General features: G+C 38.9%; 1 protein-coding gene across 1 annotated transcript in view; it reads left to right on the forward strand.

The window, feature by feature from the left end:
- Window positions 1-22,462, forward strand: part of BMP5 (bone morphogenetic protein 5) — a 450,166-nt gene that overhangs the window by 422,214 nt on the left and 5,490 nt on the right. Inside the window, exon 6 of the mRNA XM_077290010.1 lies at window positions 5,140-5,250. Within this exon, the coding sequence (XP_077146125.1) occupies window positions 5,140-5,250 (111 nt within the window). The remainder of the gene's footprint in view (window positions 1-5,139; window positions 5,251-22,462) is intronic.

A 22,462-nucleotide genomic window follows, 5' to 3' on the forward strand; every position in this document is an offset into this window, starting at 1 on the left:
TAGTCCCCTATTTTAATATCAAGTAAAGGCTAAGTATACAGCTGTCAGCTGATATTAATAGCCTGGGAAGCTGCATGTGTATTACCCACTTCACAGGCTTTAACCCCTTTCCGACATCGGGCATAATAGTATGCCGATGTCAGACTCCCTCCCTTTGATGTGGGCTCCAGTGGTGAGCCCACATCTTTCCAGGCACATATCAGCTGTCTTGAACAGCTGACATGTGCCCAAAAAACTGCGGTTGGAATCATGACATATAGGCGAACTGATCAGCACCTATATGTAGCTGAGCCGATCGGGTTATGGCAGCTTCTAGTCTCCCATGGAGACTATTGAAGCATACCAAAAGTTAAAAAAATGTTTTAAAAATATAAAAAATGAAACAAAAAAAGTTTAAATCCCCCCCCCCTTCGCCCCTTTCGAAATAAAACAGTAAAAAAAAATCAAACCTACACATATTTGGTATCGCCGCATTCAGAATCGCCCAATCTATCAATAAAAAAAGGATTAACCTGATCATTAAACAGCGTAGCGGGAAGAAAGTGAAAACGCCAGAATTATGTTTTTTGGATGCCACCATGTTGTATTAAAATGCAAAAACGGGCAATCAAAAGATCGTATCTGCACCAAAATGGTATCATTAAAAATGTCAACTCGCAAAAAATAAGCCCTCACCCAACCCGAGATCACAAAAAGTGGAGATGCTACGGGTATCGGAAAATGGCACAAATTATTTTTTAACAAAGTTTCTAATTTATTTTCGCTGCCGGACAAAAAAAGAACCTAGACATGTTTGGTGTCTATGAACTCATATTTACAGGTCAGTTTTAGCATTTAGTGAACCTAGTAAAAAAGCCAAACAAAAAACAAGTGTGGGATTGCACTTTTTTTGCAATTTCACCGAACTTGGAATTTTTTTCCCATTTTCTAGTACACGACATGGTAAAACCAATGGTGTCATTCAAAAGTACAACTTGTCCCGCAAAGAAAAAGCCCTCACATGGCCATATTGACGAAAACAGAAGAAAGTTATGGCTCTGTGAAAAAGGGGAGCAAAAAACAAAAATGCAAAATAAAAAATACCTCTGGTCATTAAGGGGTTAAATATCAGTCCCCAGCCATCAGCTTTTGTTTGCTGGCTAATAACACGTTGGGGGATTCCACGCCATTTTTTTCAGATATCTATATAAGATATCAGATATCTATTTAAGATATTTATTTAGCTATTGATTAAATACATGTTCAGTAAGCTACACATGCACTGTACTAATCATATATGTCACTGACATATGTATACATACTGTATCTATTCTATCTATTCTATTCTATTCTGTCGGGTCACGCTATGTTTTTACTGTATGCAGCTAATGAAATGTTGGATTTTCAGGGAGATAGGTGCCTAAAAACCAGACGGCACAGTCATGGTCCAAGTGCCGTGCGTTTTTTCTCACACCGATGGAATTCTATTGGCGTTTGCGATTTGAAATTCACATCCACTCACAGCATGCTGTGATTTTTTTATCAGTCCGATTGCAATCTAATCTGATAAAACAATTTCCAGATGAGCACTGAATCATTGACTAACTTTGGTCCGAATGCAATACGATTTTTAATCGGAGTGCATTTACCCGATTTAATCTAAAGTGGGAGCGAGCCCCTAACCTTAATTTCATGTGACAGATTAAAATATGTTCAGTAATGTTTGAGACTGGGGTCCTAGCTCTCTTCAGGTCATTGACCAGGTCCTGCCATGTAGTTCCGGGCTGATTCTTGACCATTCTCAGAATCATCCTTCTCCCACGAGGCGAGATATTGCATGGAGCCCCAGACCTAGGAACATTGACAGTCACCTTGTGTTTATTCTATTTTCTAATAACTGTGCCAACAATTATTGCCTTGTCACCAAGCTGCTTGCATATTGTCCTGTAGCCCATCCTAGCCTCATGAAGGTCTACAAGTTTGTCCCTGGTGTCCTTAGACAGCTCTTTGATCTTGGCCATGGTGGAGAAGTTGGAGTGTGATTCAGTGTGTGGACAGGTGTCTTTTTTTTTTTTTTACAGGTAATGAGTTGAAACCAAACATGTGCAATTAATACAGGTAATGAGTAGTGTTGAGCATTCCGATGCTGCAAGTATCGGGTATCGGCCGATACTTGCTGTATCGGAATTTCCGATACCGAGATCCGATATTTTTGTAATATCGGATATCGGTATCGAAACAACATTAATGTAAAAAGGTGTAAAAGAAAGAATTAAAATAAAAAAAATCGCTATACTCACCTCTCCGACGCAGCCGGGACCTCAGCGAAGGAACCGGCAGCGTTGTTTGTTTAAAATTCGCGCTTTTACTTGCTTACGTGAATTCCCGGCTTCTGATTGGTCAGGGCGGCCATGTTGCCGGGACGCGGACCAATCACAGCAAGCCGTGACGAAATTACGTCACGGCTTGCTGTGATTGGTCCGCGTCCCGGCAACATGGCCGCCATTAACCAATCACAAGCCGTGACGTCACGGGAGGCTGGACACGCGCTTATTTTGAAAAGCGCGCGTGTCCAGCCTCCCGTGACGTCACGGCTTGTGATTGGTCACGGCGCCATATTGCCGGGATGCGGACCAATCACAGCAAGCCGTGACGAAATTACGTCACGGCTTGCTGTGATTGGTCCGCGTCCCAGGAACATGGCCGCCATTAACCAATCACAAGCCGTGACGTCACGGGAGGCTGGACACGCGCTTATTTTGAAAAGCGCGCGTGTCCAGCCTCCCGTGACGTCACGGCTTGTGATTGGTCACGGCGCCATATTGCCGGGATGCGGACCAATCACAGCAAGCCGTGACGAAATTACGTCACGGCTTGCTGTGATTGGTCCGCGTCCCAGGAACATGGCCGCCATTAACCAATCACAAGCCGTGACGTCACGGGAGGCTGGACACGCGCTTATTTTGAAAAGCGCGCGTGTCCAGCCTCCCGTGACGTCACGGCTTGTGATTGGTCACGGCGCCATATTGCCGGGACGCGGACCAATCACAGCAAGCCGTGACGTAATTTCGTCACGGCTTGCTGTGATTGGTCCGAGTCCCGGCAACATGGCCGCCCTGACCAATCAGAAGCCGGGAATTCACGTAAGCAAGTAAAAGCGCGAATTTTAAAGAAACAACGCTGCCGCTTACAATCGCCGAGGTCCCGGCTGCGTCGGACAGGTGAGTATAGCGATATTTTTTATTTTAATTCTTTATTTTACACATTTATATGGTTCCCAGGGCCTGAAGGAGAGTTTCCTCTCCTTCAGACCCTGGGAACCATCAGGAATACCGTCCGATACCTGAGTCCCATTGACTTGTATTGGTATCGGGTATCGGTATCGGATTGGATCCGATATTTTGCCGGTATCGGCCGATACTTTCCGATACCGATACTTTCAAGTATCGGACGGTATCGCTCAACACTAGTAATGAGTGTAGAGTAGTTTTTCTTTTAGAAACCTAGCAGGTATGTGAGAGCCAGAATTCTTGCTGGTTGGTAGGTGATCAAATACTTATTTCATGCATTAAAATGCTATTTATTTATTTTTTTAAATCATACAATGTGATTTTCTGGGTTTTATTTTTAGATTCTGTCTCTCACAGTTGAAGTGTACCTACGATAAAAATACAGACCTCTCCATTCCTTGTAGGTGGGAAAACTTCAAAATCGGCCATGTATCAAATACTTATTTTCCCCACTGTACCTGTGTTTGATTACAACACTCCATGGGAGTGGTGACATCTCTCTGCAAAGTGCTATATAGTGAAGTAAAATAAATAAATATACTGATCAAACAAACATTTTACTCTATCAATTACAAATTATTTAATTGACAATGTAGCAGTGTGAACAAGTGATAGTAAGAACAATGCTATTATTTTTTCCAATATAAAAGTTACCGTATATACTCGAGTATAAGCCGAGATTTTCTGCCCAAATTTTTGGGCTGAAAGTGCCCCTCTCGGCTTATACTCGAGTCACGGTCTGTGGCAGGGTCGGCGGGTGAGGGGGAGAGGGCGTGAGGCATACTTACCTAGTCCCGGCGCTCCTGGCGCTCCCCCTGCCCATCACACTGTCTTCGGGTGCCGCAGCTGTTGCCCTGTACAGCGGTCACATGGGACCGCTCATTAAACTTATGAATATGGACTCCACTCCCATAGGGGTGGAGCCGCATATTCATTTCTCTAATCAGCGGTGCCGGTGACCGCTGATAGAGGAAGAGGCTGCGGCACCCGGAGACCAGCTGTCCGGGGGAAGGAGCGGGATGCCGGGAGCAGGTAAGTATCGCATATTTACCTGTCCACGATCCACACGCCGGGCGCCGCTCCATCTTCCCGGTGTCTCTCCACTCTGACTGTTCAGGTCAGAGGGCGCGATGACGCATATAGTGTGCGCGCCGCCCTCTGCCTGATCAGTCAGTGCAGAGAGACGCCGGGACCGGACGCTGGGGAGCTGCAAGCAAGAGAGGTGAGTATGTGTTTTGTTTTTTTTATTGCAGCAGCAGCAGTGTTATATATGGCACAGATTTATCTGGAGCATCTATGGGGCCAAACTGAACGCTGCAGAGCATTCCATATGGGGCAGCTTTATAATGAGCATCTATGGGGCCAAACTGAACAGTGCAGAGCATATAGGGCACAGCTATATAAGGAGCATCTATGGGGCCAAACTGAACGGTGCAGAGCATATATGGCACAGCTTTATATGGAGCATCTATAGGGCCATAATGAACGGTGCAGAGCATTGTATATGGGGCACAGCTTTATATGGAGCATCTATGGGGCCATAATGAACAGTGCAGAGCATTCTATATGGCACAGCTATATATGGATAATATATGGGGCAATAATCAATGGTATGGATCATTATATATGGCACAGCTTTATATGGAGCATCTATGGGGCCATAATGAATGGTATGGAGCATCTATTTTTATTTTTGAAATTCACCGGTAGCTGCTGCATTTTCCACCCTAGGCTTATACTCGAGTCAATACGTTTTCCCAGTTTTTTGTGGCAAAATTAGGGGGGTCGGCTTATACTCGGGTCGGCTTATACTCGAGTATATACGGTATATATTTAACATCATATAATTGCTGCTTCTGTTTTGTCATAGGATTGGATTATAGCTCCAGAAGGTTATGCTGCATTTTATTGTGATGGGGAATGTTCGTTTCCACTTAATGCTCATATGAATGCCACAAATCATGCCATAGTGCAAACCTTGGTGAGTAAAACTAAAATGTCTATAAAAAATACAGCGTTAGGAACAATAAACAGTTTACTTCACATTATTGTACATAAAAGTTTTTTTAAACTGTTGTTTTCTTTTCTCAACAAAAGTATCTATTTAAGATTTAATGGGTCTAACTGTTTTTCTCTACCGTTAAATATAATGCTCATGAGCTGTAAAAAGTTAATAGAACAATTCCAAAAACTAGTTTCTTTAAATAAAGCAAGATTTTTTTTAATGGAGCATAAATATCATGTATTGTGAGTTCATTTTCAAAATTTTTGTTCAGTATAGTGGTAAACATACCTTAGCAATAAAACATAATTTATTTGTATGCAATGTGATAATATACTGTATGCATAAGATATCTTATCGGAATCTATTGTCACGCTGTGAACATCACTTTTCAGACCAGGAGTGGTTTTTTTTTATGTATTGTACTCCACTCACTGAGCAGCAGCACAATTTCAAAATTCCTCCTGTTGCTCAAGCCTCACTAAAAATAGGGTGCGATCACTATTTATTTGATCCCATAGTTGACTAAGGGAGATTCGTTAATGATTTTATTTGTAAAATAGATTGGAATGCAATTAAAGTAAAGAAAATCTGATGTTTCTAGGTAATTTCGACTAGATTTTTCTTTATAGAAGCTAAAATACAGTATATGAAAAAAAATATTTCCCAAAATGTAATGATAAATATAATTAAATATAGGTTTAAATTTGCTTTAAGAATCTTTATTGCATTAGGCAATTTTTATAATAGCACTTCTTTTTAATATTATATTTATTTAATAAATCGCTTTTACAAGTTTCAATGTGCAATTAAGGGTGTGAGGAACTTCATGGCCCCTCTGTTTGTCATGCAGCACTGGCCAGCAGCATATCGGCTACTTTTCTGTGCACTTTGCATTTTCTTATTGGTAAAAATGTCAATAATGTCTTTAATGAAGAACTTCTAAAAAATTTTTATCCCCTACTCCTTTATCAATATGTATATGATATAGTTTAGGTTTACTAAAATACTGTCTTCCCTGGATTTCCATTATTCTCTTCTGGGTCATGCTTGCACTCTTCATTTTCAACCTTTACTTGCAAAGAGACTGATGTTACTTCCATCATTGTAAGCCTATGAAGACCCAAAAGAAGATTCCCTAGCCTCACATTGTGAAAGTGGCTTACAGTCCATACCTAACCTTTGTTTAATCCAACTCAGCTGATTTGAAGTCATGCTGCACAGATGTTCTGTCAGTGATCACCTGGCAGCTCTAAAATGGCTACCATGGACAAGCTAAGCGCACACCACTCCACTTACCAGATCAAAGGAGTTGCACTGGCCTTCACCATTTAAGTCCTGCACAGGGATCTGGACTTAAACAAGGGTTTATAGGCTGGGGCCATAGAATAAGCTGCAGTTTGGGTGGTGCAGGCTGGCAGGAGAGGTCAGCTAGCTGCCTCGCAACCAAGAGGGCAGGAAATGTACAAAATCAGAATCTGTAAGAATAGTCAAAAAACACAGGCTGAGGTCAAAGCAAGGAAAAATGACAAACAAGGAGCTAAACAGACAGAACTGAATCTGAGAAGCACAAGGCTATTCTAAAAGCTCCCAGCAGTAAACTGGAAGCTTAAGTAGGGTGTGGTTCTCTCCAATTGGCTGGAGCATGTTGCTGATAACTCTAGCTGTGCAGCACACCACCCATACTGTCAGATTGGATGACACTGCAGGTTCCAGTCACCCTAAGGCCTGTTTCACACGTCAGTGGCTACGGTACGTGTGGCGACAGTTTTCACACGTACTGGAGACACTGACTCCCGTAGACTCATTAAAATCAATGTGTCTCTGCACATGACAGCGTGTTTTCACAAACCGTGTGTCCGTTTGAAAAACACAGAGACATGTCAGTGTTCGTGGGAGCGCACGGATCACACAGACCCATTAATGTCAATGGGTCCATGTAAACACATACCGCACACGGATGCTGTCCGTGTGCCACCTGTGTGCCGACTGAGTACCACACGGACATTGCAGGAGACAGTGCTAGAGTTAAGCGCTGTCCTCTCTGCATGTGGTGCTGAAGCCGGAATTCATTCCTTCTCTCCAGGAGCGTTCGCTGGAGAGAAGGAATGAAAAATCAATGTTTTTTTATTTTTTTTGTGGTTAAAATAAAGTTCCTGTTATATCCCAACGCCCACCCACTGTGCACCCGCCCGCTGGCATTAAAATACTCACCCAGCTCTCTCGATGCTTCCTCTCAGCGTCGCAGCTTGTCCTGTATGAGCGGTCACATGGTGCCGCTCATTACAGTGATGAATATGCGGCTCCACCCCTATGGGGGTGCTCAATAATGTTGAGGTCTGGGAAATGTGGGGGCCAGATGAGATGCTCAACTTCATTAGAATGTTCCTCGTGCCAGGCTTTAATGATTCTAGCTGTATCAATTGGTGCATTATCATCCTGAAAGATGAAGTGCTTGAACCATTGGAAGTAGTGTAGCAGAGGGAGCTCTCGTCAAACTCAATTTGACAGGTGGACACGCCCCTATCAAAGTGTATCAAAGTGTGTAACCCCTCCCCCCTGCCAGCTGGCCTCCTTGTCTTCTAACAGCAGCTGTGTGGCAGCTCCCCCTCCCTTTTTATAAGGTTTAATATTATTTTCACTGTATTTGATACGGTGAATATTATCTCCGTAATTGTTTTATATTAGATATTAGAGTTTTATATTTATAGGGGAATTATAATGCGCGCATTATGTATGCGGGCATGTTACAACATGAATGTTATTCCCGGGGCATGTTACAACATGAGTGTTACCCCCGTAATTGATTTATATTAGAGTTTTATATTTATAGGTGCTTTATAATGGGCGCATTATGTGTGCGACCATATTACAACAATCGCAGGTATGAATCGTGGTGTTTTATACGTTTATAAAAAAGCAAAAGTCGGGGTATTGTAAAAGTAACCGATGATTAGATGTCTATGTAACACACTATCATCACTTTCTGAACACTTGTTAAAACTCAGAAACTCTGGCTCGAATGTATGTCATGCAGACACACACCTGTTTTGTTTTTTTTTTTTTTCTGACTGGAGCCCCTGCAGCCTGTACACAGTACACTTCTTTCAAAATAAATATCAATAATGCAACGTACAAAATAAATAACACGTTGGTTATACAGCAACAAACGCCTTACAAAATAATGTGATTATTTATCCACTATAAGTTGTGGTTCATTATCATTGAACACAGTCTAACTGCAGAAACACTGGCTGTCTAGTTAACGGCCACACAACTGCTTGCATTTAAGTATGGAATACTGTCTCCTACTTAATTACCCTAACAGCTGGGATCCCTGTGCTTGGAAAATGACTGGATCACTGTGCTTGGAAAATGACCGCGTATGATTCAATCAATAATATAAAAATTCTTACAGAATATAAAAAGCAAAAACATTAAATATGTATGTACACATGCATGATTTAGCTTAAAAGTATTTGAACACTTGTAAAATCAGTGTTGCTATATCTTGCTAAACCCAGAAACTTTGGCTCGAATGTATGTCATGCAGACACACACCTGTTTTGTGTGAGTGATCGCAGGACTTGGGAAATGTTTGCATATGCTTCACACCGTTGTTTGTGGGGCTCCCCGCAGCTGTTTCTCTGGTACCCCCAAATAACAGCGCAAGCAGAGGATGGCTAAAAATAGCTTACTGTGTAAAGTAGAGCATGGTAGGTTTCCCACTAGTCGAGAAAACACAGAATTTGCTAGCAGCTGTCACACAAAAGCATCTGTCACCTTGAACGTCCTCTAAGAATTTAAACAACTAGTTAGATCAGTGAAGACAAGCGCAGTTTTGATTAAATTGATAATTGCAATTAGAACGCGGTAAATTTGAAAATGTTGACGAAATAATCGTGAGTGAAGACAAGTGCAGTTGGCCACTGCACATTTAGAGTGAAACAGCATATTTTTCAGCTTATAACGCAGTTTCTCATTTTCATGAGTTTTAAGAGGTCGTGTTATGTGTGATACGGGGGCTACATGCTCGTGTGGTTAATAGATAAAATACAGATATGATATGCCAATTCACCAACAGTGACCGGCTTACACATAACTCGACAATAATCAAGGGTAGATATACAATACAAGGCAATAGACTTTATTAAAGCATGTATCAGACAGGCGTGATATTTACTAAGGCGGCTGAAATGAATTTGCCTCTGTAATCAGAGCAGTGTATTTTATACACAGTGTTCACATATAGTGAATAGTGCTTCTATATGTATTTGTGCTGAGAGTGCATTCTGCAACCAGAGCAATACTGCTAGCTATCAGTGTGAAACTTTCAGACAAGTACAGTATATTCTGGACATATTATGTATAATTATTAGTTAATTGTTCACTAAAACGATCATTTCTGACAGAACAATGTCAAATTTTGACAAAGACAATTCAATAATATAAAAATTCTTACAGAATATAAAAAGCAAAAACATTAAATATGTATGTACACATGCATGATTTAGCTTAAAAGACATATTATGTATAATTATTAGTTAATTTTTCACTAAAATGACACAAAATTGTGTTTTATAATACACCATGCTGTTTATTCATTATATGTTGTATTAAATAGAGTCTAACTATCACATTACATGTCTTGCTGTACCAGTATGTATCAGACTGCAATGGCACATCACACTGCTTGCTGTAGTGACGGATTAAACTTGAAAATTTTGACAAAAACTATCCTATATTAATGTGCGTATTTTTATTACACTCACCCCCGGTCATATTATGTATAATTATTAGTTAATTGTTCACTAAAATGATAATTTCTGCCCGAACAGCGGGTTAAACTTGAAAATTTTGACAAAAACTATACTATATTATGGCCCGTATTTTTATTACACTCATCCCCAAATGAGCCAATGCTAATTTGATGACACAATTTTTATCATTTCAATACTATACATTAACTAAATGCTAGAGCTTATGTTACAGTATTTTATCTGTTTATTTTATAGCATTTTATCTGTTTATTTTATAGCATATTAGATTTTCACATTATTTGTAGCTGTTTGTGTGGCTGCCTCTGTAAGCCGTATTTTTCTGCCGACAGGCCATAAAGATGTGACCGTAGCCGCAGCTCGCTGAGCGTTACCACCGGACTCACTTCTCTTTGGAGGCTTCTGAATGTACACTATTCCCACCCACGGACAGTTTTCATTTAAAAATATGAATATTATTGAATATAATGTATTACCTATGTTACACTATTTTATTTTCCCAGTGTTACATTTGTTTTGCTGTCTGTTTTACCATTTCAATGCTATACATTAACTAAATGCTAGAGTTTCTGTAACAGAAACTAGGGACCAGTGTTTTGACAGGGTATAAAGCGGTTGTTTTATACATGACCGGTATATGAATATAAAAAGTAAAAATCATCACATGTACAATTAACATACACCATTACACTTCTTATAAAATAGAGTATATTATGTATATTCTGTGTTTCTGCCCGATTATTTGATTATTTGATTTATACCTCACTGTATGGGATTATTATGTATAGATATGAATATTACTGAATAGTCTCATATCTCCTCGGCCGTAATAGGCGCTAATGCTATAACATCCCACCTCTGCTTGCTGTCTCAGATCTCAACCACAGTAATAGAGTCTGGTGGTATAACCGGCCACATCAGTTTCTGTAAGGGGGAGCGGGGTGTGTTTCTACAGTATTATTCTGTTGTGAGCCAGAAGTCTGGGCACTATAACTGCTAACAGCTGCTAAGATTTTCTGTGGTGCAGATACAAGCACTCAACTTGCTAGCAGCTGTTAAAATGTATCTGTACTGACCACTAACTAGATGTCAGGTTGTGTGATATAGTTTAATTTGTTAATACAGTGAATATTATCCCAGTAATTGTTTTATATTAGATGTTTATATGATATATTAAGATTAGTCTTGCTTGACAAGCCCGTGTTCTGACATTTTCATAAACCTATAGTTTTAGCACCGCCACAGACACGTATATTATTCCATCATTCTTTAATTCAACATTATTTTATCACACATTAATCTCACAGATGTCTGTGCCGGCTATTTGCACACAACCATTTTGAAACCGTGTTTTGCTGACCTTAAACATTTGTATAACAGATGTGTTTCTCCTGATTTTTCTAGCGCAGCTCGCTGAGCGTTACCACTGCACTCATTTCTCTTTGCTGCTTCTGAATGTACAGTATTCCCAACCATGGACAGTTTTCCTTAAAAAATATGCGTATTATTGAATATAATGTTTTACATATGTTACAGTATTTTATTTTATTAATAGTTACTTTTAACTATTCTTTTAGAGTGTCTAGTAGATTTATATTCTTTGCCTGATATATTTCTACACAAAGCTTCAAACTATTTTGTAATTTATAATGTATCACAGTAGTTTCATACGAAGTTACATCTTAGGCCCCATTCAGACTATTGTAATATCTGTAGCTTAAAATAGAGCCAAATAGCTCGTTTCAAATCCGGACATACACCACTGATTTTAATGGGGTCTAAGGGGGTTCTATCAAGGTTTCCACATAATAGTTATGGAAAGAATAATGCTACAGAATTGGCCGCACCAGTTATAAAACAAAAATGATGAAAATTATCCATGATGTTAATGTGAAAAAGGCTTATGCAGTGGGTTTATGGATCTCTACAATAAACACCATGTGTAGAAATTTGGTTCTAGAACTTGTTGGATTAGTGAATATAATAATGTTTGTCATATTTTATAACATGCAGCTAATGATTCTTGCTTTCAACTTGTATGTAACTGGATTAAAATAAAGAATAATGACCTAGCTGATTTGGGTGATATTGTAAAACCATTTATTGTTTCTACTACTTGGCAATTGTTACATTCAGTTATTTTTATTTATGTATTTATTTATTTTTATTTATTTATTTATTTATTTTTCCATGGAATTTGTTAGCCATTACAATTATTTTTGCTCCCAAGATAGGCTATTAGAGCCACCAAGCTACATAAATGTGCAGGCTCCTGAATATTACAATTACAAAACATTCAAAGTTTGTTTCTCCACTTTTTGCAGATAATAAATCTTAATTTCTTTATAATCTGACTTTTAGTTATAGTTTGTCGCAGTTCTATGGCGTTCTATGTATACCGTAAATTTTGCTTCCTTTCAGTGAATAATATAAGACAGATTATTTTTATTCATAAAACATCTAACTTATGTATACTTTTAAAGCTTTGTTACATTTCTAGCCAGTCTACACCATGCTGTGTAACATAAATACATGCGGCCTTGTAGTGATTTAATATAGTGCACCAAACATGATATGGTTTTTGGTTTCTCTGAACTGACGCATACAAAACATATAAGGTAGTACGGCACAAGACGTGAGCGTGCCCGCAGCTCAATCTTTATAGAAATAATACTTCTGCACTCATGGCCACTTCTCCTCCACCTTTGCCTCCTGAGCTCATCATTCACTGTGAAATAATGCAAAAATCCAGCTTTGTGGTGTATGTGTTGTGTGTGATTGTTGTGTGTGTTTGATGTGTGTGTGTTGCATGTGTTGTGTGTGTTCTGTATGTTGTGTGTGTATGTTTGTTGTTTGTGTTGTATGTGTTGTGTGTGTTCTGTATGTTGTGTGTGTTTGCTGTATGTGTTGTGTGTGTTTGTTGTGTGTGTTTGTTGTGTGTGTGTTGCATGTGTTGTGTGTGTTCTGTATGTTGTTTGTGTGTATGTTTGTTGTGTGTGTTGTATGTGTTGTGTGTGTGTTTGTTGTGTGTATGTGTGTGTTGCATGTGTTGTGTGTGTGTGTGTGTATGTTTGTTGTTTGTGTCTGTTGTGTGTGTGTTGCATGTGTTGTGTGTGTCCTGTATGTTGTGTGTGTGTATGTTTGTTGTGTGTGTTGTATGTGTTGTGTGTGTGTTTGTTGTGTGTATGTGTGTGTTGCATGTGTTGTGTGTGTGTGTGTATGTTTGTTGTTTGTGTTGTATGTGTTGTGTGTGTTCTGTATGTTGTGTGTGTTTGCTGTATGTGTTGTGTATGTTTGTTGTGTGTGTTGTATGTGTTGTGTGTGTGTTTGTTGTGTGTATGTGTGTGTTGCATGTGTGTGTGTGTGTGTATGTTTGTTGTTTGTGTTGTATGTGTTGTGTGTGTCCTGTATGTTGTGTGTGTCTGCTGTATGTGTTGTGTGTGTTTGTTGTGTGTGTTTGTTGTGTGTGTGTGTTGCATGTGTTGTGTGTGTTCTGTATGTTGTGTGTGTGTATGTTTGTTGTGTGTGTTGTATGTGTTGTGTGTGTGTTTGTTGTGTGTGTGTGTGTGTGTGTATTGCATGTGTTGATTTTTGCTGTATGTGTTGTGTGTGTTTGTTGTGTGTGTGTCTGTTGTGTGTGTGTTGCATGTGTTGTGTGTTGCATGTGTTGTGTGTGTTCTGTATGTTGTGTGTGTGTATGTTTGTTGTGTGTGTTGTATGTGTTGTGTGTGTTTGTTGTGTGTGTGTGTGTGTTGCATGTGTTGATTTTTGCTGTATGTGTTGTGTGTGTTTGTTGTGTGTCTGTTGTGTGTGTGTGTTGCATGTGTTGTGTGTGTCCTGTATGTTGTGTGTGTGTATGTTTGTTTTTGTGTTGTATGTGTTGTGTGTGTGTTTGTTGTGTGTATGTGTGTGTTGCATGTGTTGTGTGTGTGTATGTTTGTTGTTTGTGTTGTATGTGTTGTGTGTGTTCTGTATGTTGTGTGTGTTTGCTGTATGTGTTGTGTATGTTTGTTGTGTGTGTTCTGTATGTTGTGTGTGTGTATGTTTGTTGTGTGTGTTGTATGTGTTGTGTGTGTGTTTGTTGTGTGTGTGTGTGTGTTGCATGTGTTGATTTTTGCATTATTTCACAGTGAATGATGAGCTCAGGAGGCAAAGGTGGAGGAGAAGTGGCCATGAGTGCAGAAGTATTATTTCTATAAAGATTGAGCTGCGGGCACGCTCACGTCTTGTGCCGTACTACCTTATATGTTTTGTATGCGTCAGTTCAGAGAAACCAAAAACCATATCATGTTTGGTGCACTATATTAAATCACTACAAGGCCGCATGTATTTATGTTACACAGCATGGTGTAGACTGGCTAGAAATGTAACAAAGCTTTAAAAGTATACATAAGTTAGATGTTTTTTGAATAAAAATAATCTGTCTTATATTATTCACTGAAAGGAAGCAAAATTTACGGTATACATAGAACGCCATAGAACTGCGACAAACTATAACTAAAAGTCAGATTATAAAGAAATTAAGATTTATTATCTGCAAAAAGTGGAGAAACAAACTTTGAATGTTTTGTAATTGTAATATTCAGGAGCCTGCACATTTATGTAGCTTGGTGGCTCTAATAGCCTATCTTGGGAGCAAAAATAATTGTAATGGCTAACAAATTCCATGGAAAAATAAATAAATAAATAAATAAAAATAAATAAATACATAAATAAAAATAACTGAATGTAACAATTGCCAAGTAGTAGAAACAATAAATGGTTTTACAATATCACCCAAATCAGCTAGGTCATTATTCTTTATTTTAATCCAGTTACATACAAGTTGAAAGCAAGAATCATTAGCTGCATGTTATAAAATATGACAAACATTATTATATTCACTAATCCAACAAGTTCTAGAACCAAATTTCTACACATGGTGTTTATTGTAGAGATCCATAAACCCACTGCATAAGCCTTTTTCACATTAACATCATGGATAATTTTCATCATTTTTGTTTTATAACTGGTGCGGCCAATTCTGTAGCATTATTCTTTCCATAACTATTATGTGGAAACCTTGATAGAACCCCCTTAGACCCCATTAAAATCAGTGGTGTATGTCCGGATTTGAAACGAGCTATTTGGCTCTATTTTAAGCTACAGATATTACAATAGTCTGAATGGGGCCTAAGATGTAACTTCGTATGAAACTACTGTGATACATTATAAATTACAAAATAGTTTGAAGCTTTGTGTAGAAATATATCAGGCAAAGAATATAAATCTACTAGACACTCTAAAAGAATAGTTAAAAGTAACTATTAATAAAATAAAATACTGTAACATATGTAAAACATTATATTCAATAATACGCATATTTTTTAAGGAAAACTGTCCATGGTTGGGAATACTGTACATTCAGAAGCAGCAAAGAGAAATGAGTGCAGTGGTAACGCTCAGCGAGCTGCGCTAGAAAAATCAGGAGAAACACATCTGTTATACAAATGTTTAAGGTCAGCAAAACACGGTTTCAAAATGGTTGTGTGCAAATAGCCGGCACAGACATCTGTGAGATTAATGTGTGATAAAATAATGTTGAATTAAAGAATGATGGAATAATATACGTGTCTGTGGCGGTGCTAAAACTATAGGTTTATGAAAATGTCAGAACACGGGCTTGTCAAGCAAGACTAATCTTAATATATCATATAAACATCTAATATAAAACAATTACTGGGATAATATTCACTGTATTAACAAATTAAACTATATCACACAACCTGACATCTAGTTAGTGGTCAGTACAGATACATTTTAACAGCTGCTAGCAAGTTGAGTGCTTGTATCTGCACCACAGAAAATCTTAGCAGCTGTTAGCAGTTATAGTGCCCAGACTTCTGGCTCACAACAGAATAATACTGTAGAAACACACCCCGCTCCCCCTTACAGAAACTGATGTGGCCGGTTATACCACCAGACTCTATTACTGTGGTTGAGATCTGAGACAGCAAGCAGAGGTGGGATGTTATAGCATTAGCGCCTATTACGGCCGAGGAGATATGAGACTATTCAGTAATATTCATATCTATACATAATAATCCCATACAGTGAGGTATAAATCAAATAATCAAATAATCGGGCAGAAACACAGAATATACATAATATACTCTATTTTATAAGAAGTGTAATGGTGTATGTTAATTGTACATGTGATGATTTTTACTTTTTATATTCATATACCGGTCATGTATAAAACAACCGCTTTATACCCTGTCAAAACACTGGTCCCTAGTTTCTGTTACAGAAACTCTAGCATTTAGTTAATGTATAGCATTGAAATGGTAAAACAGACAGCAAAACAAATGTAACACTGGGAAAATAAAATAGTGTAACATAGGTAATACATTATATTCAATAATATTCATATTTTTAAATGAAAACTGTCCGTGGGTGGGAATAGTGTACATTCAGAAGCCTCCAAAGAGAAGTGAGTCCGGTGGTAACGCTCAGCGAGCTGCGGCTACGGTCACATCTTTATGGCCTGTCGGCAGAAAAATACGGCTTACAGAGGCAGCCACACAAACAGCTACAAATAATGTGAAAATCTAATATGCTATAAAATAAACAGATAAAATGCTATAAAATAAACAGATAAAATACTGTAACATAAGCTCTAGCATTTAGTTAATGTATAGTATTGAAATGATAAAAATTGTGTCATCAAATTAGCATTGGCTCATTTGGGGATGAGTGTAATAAAAATACGGGCCATAATATAGTATAGTTTTTGTCAAAATTTTCAAGTTTAACCCGCTGTTCGGGCAGAAATTATCATTTTAGTGAACAATTAACTAATAATTATACATAATATGACCGGGGGTGAGTGTAATAAAAATACGCACATTAATATAGGATAGTTTTTGTCAAAATTTTCAAGTTTAATCCGTCACTACAGCAAGCAGTGTGATGTGCCATTGCAGTCTGATACATACTGGTACAGCAAGACATGTAATGTGATAGTTAGACTCTATTTAATACAACATATAATGAATAAACAGCATGGTGTATTATAAAACACAATTTTGTGTCATTTTAGTGAAAAATTAACTAATAATTATACATAATATGTCTTTTAAGCTAAATCATGCATGTGTACATACATATTTAATGTTTTTGCTTTTTATATTCTGTAAGAATTTTTATATTATTGAATTGTCTTTGTCAAAATTTGACATTGTTCTGTCAGAAATGATCGTTTTAGTGAACAATTAACTAATAATTATACATAATATGTCCAGAATATACTGTACTTGTCTGAAAGTTTCACACTGATAGCTAGCAGTATTGCTCTGGTTGCAGAATGCACTCTCAGCACAAATACATATAGAAGCACTATTCACTATATGTGAACACTGTGTATAAAATACACTGCTCTGATTACAGAGGCAAATTCATTTCAGCCGCCTTAGTAAATATCACGCCTGTCTGATACATGCTTTAATAAAGTCTATTGCCTTGTATTGTATATCTACCCTTGATTATTGTCGAGTTATGTGTAAGCCGGTCACTGTTGGTGAATTGGCATATCATATCTGTATTTTATCTATTAACCACACGAGCATGTAGCCCCCGTATCACACATAACACGACCTCTTAAAACTCATGAAAATGAGAAACTGCGTTATAAGCTGAAAAATATGCTGTTTCACTCTAAATGTGCAGTGGCCAACTGCACTTGTCTTCACTCACGATTATTTCGTCAACATTTTCAAATTTACCGCGTTCTAATTGCAATTATCAATTTAATCAAAACTGCGCTTGTCTTCACTGATCTAACTAGTTGTTTAAATTCTTAGAGGACGTTCAAGGTGACAGATGCTTTTGTGTGACAGCTGCTAGCAAATTCTGTGTTTTCTCGACTAGTGGGAAACCTACCATGCTCTACTTTACACAGTAAGCTATTTTTAGCCATCCTCTGCTTGCGCTGTTATTTGGGGGTACCAGAGAAACAGCTGCGGGGAGCCCCACAAACAACGGTGTGAAGCATATGCAAACATTTCCCAAGTCCTGCGATCACTCACACAAAACAGGTGTGTGTCTGCATGACATACATTCGAGCCAAAGTTTCTGGGTTTAGCAAGATATAGCAACACTGATTTTACAAGTGTTCAAATACTTTTAAGCTAAATCATGCATGTGTACATACATATTTAATGTTTTTGCTTTTTATATTCTGTAAGAATTTTTATATTATTGATTGAATCATACGCGGTCATTTTCCAAGCACAGTGATCCAGTCATTTTCCAAGCACAGGGATCCCAGCTGTTAGGGTAATTAAGTAGGAGACAGTATTCCATACTTAAATGCAAGCAGTTGTGTGGCCGTTAACTAGACAGCCAGTGTTTCTGCAGTTAGACTGTGTTCAATGATAATGAACCACAACTTATAGTGGATAAATAATCACATTATTTTGTAAGGCGTTTGTTGCTGTATAACCAACGTGTTATTTATTTTGTACGTTGCATTATTGATATTTATTTTGAAAGAAGTGTACTGTGTACAGGCTGCAGGGGCTCCAGTCAGAAAAAAAAAAAAACAAAACAGGTGTGTGTCTGCATGACATACATTCGAGCCAGAGTTTCTGAGTTTTAACAAGTGTTCAGAAAGTGATGATAGTGTGTTACATAGACATCTAATCATCGGTTACTTTTACAATACCCCGACTTTTGCTTTTTTATAAACGTATAAAACACCACGATTCATACCTGCGATTGTTGTAATATGGTCGCACACATAATGCGCCCATTATAAAGCACCTATAAATATAAAACTCTAATATAAATCAATTACGGGGGTAACACTCATGTTGTAACATGCCCCGGGAATAACATTCATGTTGTAACATGCCCGCATACATAATGCGCGCATTATAATTCCCCTATAAATATAAAACTCTAATATCTAATATAAAACAATTACGGAGATAATATTCACCGTATCAAATACAGTGAAAATAATATTAAACCTTATAAAAAGGGAGGGGGAGCTGCCACACAGCTGCTGTTAGAAGACAAGGAGGCCAGCTGGCAGGGGGGAGGGGTTACACACTTTGATACACTTTGATAGGGGCGTGTCCACCTGTCAAATTGAGTTTGACGAGAGCTCCCTCTGCTACACTACTATTGGATGCACCTGGTCGCCCAAAATGCCTAAATAATCTCGGCTGTTAATTCTTCCATGAAGGGATATCATTGGCCTGGCGGATCTCCACGAAATAGCCCGCCAGATCATCACAGAACCTCCGCCATGTTTTACGGTTCGGAGAAGGCAGTCTGGATGGAATGCTTCTTTCGGCTGTCTCCAAACGTATACTCGGCCAGAGGTCAGAAATAGGGTAAACGATGATTCGTCTGAGAATATCACATGTTTCCACTGCTCGAGGAACCAATTCTGGAGGTTTTTACAACACTCTAAACACTTGGAAAGATTTGTCATTGAGAGCAGCGGTTTTTTAATTGCAGCTCTTCCATGGAATCCAGATTTGTGCAGCTCCCGACTAACAGTTTTCGTGGAAACTGGGTTCTGTAGGTGTTCATTGAGCTCAGCAGTGATTTTCGGAGCCGTGGTCTTGTGATCCTCTCACAATTCACTTTAGAGTCTGACGGTCTCTCTCAGTCAACTTTGACTTTCGGCCGGACCTGTGCTTTGCTGCAGACATTTTTCCTTCTCTTTCAAACGCGGTCATTACTTTGGAGACAGTACCTCTTGACACGCCAAGCATTCGGGCACTTTCTGTTACACTAGCGCCTGCCATACGAGCATCAACAATTTGGCCTCTTTGAAAATCCGAGAGGTCTGCCATTGGTATCAGGTTCTCATCAATGTTCTTGCAATTATGCAAAACAAACAGTTAATTTACATACACATATCACATAACACAATTAATCAACTACAAAACATTACCATATGTCACGGTTTGCATGTTTATCACATGTTCGAAGATTATGATGCCAAAATGTTAGGTGTTTCCATTATTTTGTCCAACTCCTGTATGTATATATACATTTTAATTATATACATACTGCATATGTTAACACTGTTGCTGATATAACAGGACAAAGTATTACCTACTGTACAAACAAATCACACTATATAAATACCATTATTACCAACAGTGCCACTATACTAGGCCAAAAAAGGTTCCAACACACCATGAACACTATCAATTACCACTGCATAGTAAATAAATGATACTGTTACACAACAAAATATGCTATACAAAGGCCACTATCACTATATACCTTTATATACATTGTGCTCAAAAAAGAGAAAGGACAGCACCTCCAAAAATCTTACAATGATCTAATGCCTCTCGGCAAAAATATATATAACTGAACATGAGGTTCTTAGTTTAACATTCTGATCAGACTGTATGAAGCCCACTGCTACGTCACGCCAAACCTGATAGTGGGTCCTACCGCCCTAATGGAGCGGAGCCGTGCGCCAACCACTGCCACAGCGGCAATGCACCAGCAGGGCAGATGGCCTGGCACCTCACAGCACCCGTGCTGCAAAACTGAGTCCCCATGACTCCAGCCCACGTTGCCCCACCAGCACAAAACTGCAGCAACAATGGCCGCCACACAGCACCCACACCAAATGAAAGGAGTAATTAAACTCACCTTCCTCCAGATCTTCAGTGAGAGCAAAAATGGGCTAGACCCCTTACTTTGCATTCTCCTGCTAATTAATATCACCTGTGTCAAATGGGAGAAGTGCACATCTGAATAAAAAAAAGGGCAGAAAATGCAAAATGCTCAAAAAAGAGGAAGGGCAGCACCTCCAAAAATCATACAATGATCTAATGCCTCTCGGCAAAAATATATATAACTGAACATGAGGTTCTTAGTTTAACATTCTGATCAGACTGTACGAAGCCCACTGCTACGTCACGCCAAACCTGATAGTGGGTCCTACCGCTCTAATGGAGCGGAGCCGTGCGCCAACCACTGCCACAGCGGCAATGCACCAGCAGGGCAGATGGCCTGGCACCTCAAAGCACCCGTGCTGTAAGACTGAGTCCCCATGACTCCAGCCCACCCTGCCCCACCAGCACAAAACTGCAGCAACAATGGCCGCCACACAGCACCCACACCAAATGAAAGGAGTAATTAAACTCACCTTCCTCCAGCTCTTCAGTGAGAGCAAAAATGAGCTAGACCCCTTACTTTGCATTCTCCTGCTAATTAATATCACCTGTGTCAAATGGGAGAAGTGCACATCCGAATAAAAAAAAAGGGCAGAAAATGCAAAATGCTCAAAAAATAGGAAGGGCAGCACCTCCAAAAATCATACAATGGTCTAATGCCTCTCGGCAAAAATATATATAACTGAACATGAGGTTCTTAGTTTAACATTCTGATCAGACTGTATGAAGCCCACTGCCACATCACGGCAGTGACGACTTTATATACATTGCACCCTACCAAAAAGGCTGAACTGCACAAAACTGTCTCTAACTAAAATACACCAAATAAGACCAATATTATTACCATACAATGACCATTTGATGGCAAATACCAGTTCTGCAGAAAGTGTAAGAGATTACAGGACAGTTATATATAGACTTACAGGTGACAATCTTTCTGATAGAGTCTTTCACTTTTCTTGTCCTTTTCATCTAGCCTAAACCAACATAACAATTTTTGTCTGCGGAATGTGTAACATAGACACACTTTACTTCTCACAATTCCTCCACCATTCTCACCTATTCATTCAATGCTTCCAGAGTGTCCTATCCAGCAATAATGCTATCAGAGTGCCCCCTGCAGTAATAATGTCCCAAATCTCCCTTCTAGTAATATTGCCCCCAAAGTACCCATCATGTAATAATATCTCCAGAAGGCCCTATATAATAATGCCTCCTTATTACTCCCTTCAATAATAATATCCATTCAGTAAAATACAGGAGAGATAGATGCCCCAGGTCATCAGAAAGCTGATATAAACATTTTGAAAAGTTGCATTTTTTTGTTGAGTAACTTGAAGTTGCACAAAAAGTTTGCCACTCTACTATTTCACACCAGTTTTGGTCAGTTCCGTCAAAATGGGAAGAGTTTGAAAGGATCCAGGTTGGGATGGGGCATGTAATCCCACCCATCAAATTCATGAATAACATTTTATGCCAGAAATGCTATTACTGTCCTTGACTGAAGTAGCATTTCTGGTGAGACACGCCACTGAGAAGGTTCACCAAATTCATGAATTAGTTGATGCCTCTTGATAAATTTGACTCATCCTACGCTAAAACTTCCTAATTAAGTCTGCATAATATCAGTCTTAACGGGCCCTAAGTGGCATGCAGTAACTGCATTTGTTAGCTAGACCTCAGACTAAGGTGAAATGATGAAACCGACTTGTTCTGTTC

The sequence above is a fragment of the Ranitomeya variabilis genome, chromosome 2 (assembly GCF_051348905.1).
Source record: "Ranitomeya variabilis isolate aRanVar5 chromosome 2, aRanVar5.hap1, whole genome shotgun sequence".
Taxonomy (NCBI): Eukaryota; Metazoa; Chordata; class Amphibia; order Anura; family Dendrobatidae; genus Ranitomeya; species Ranitomeya variabilis.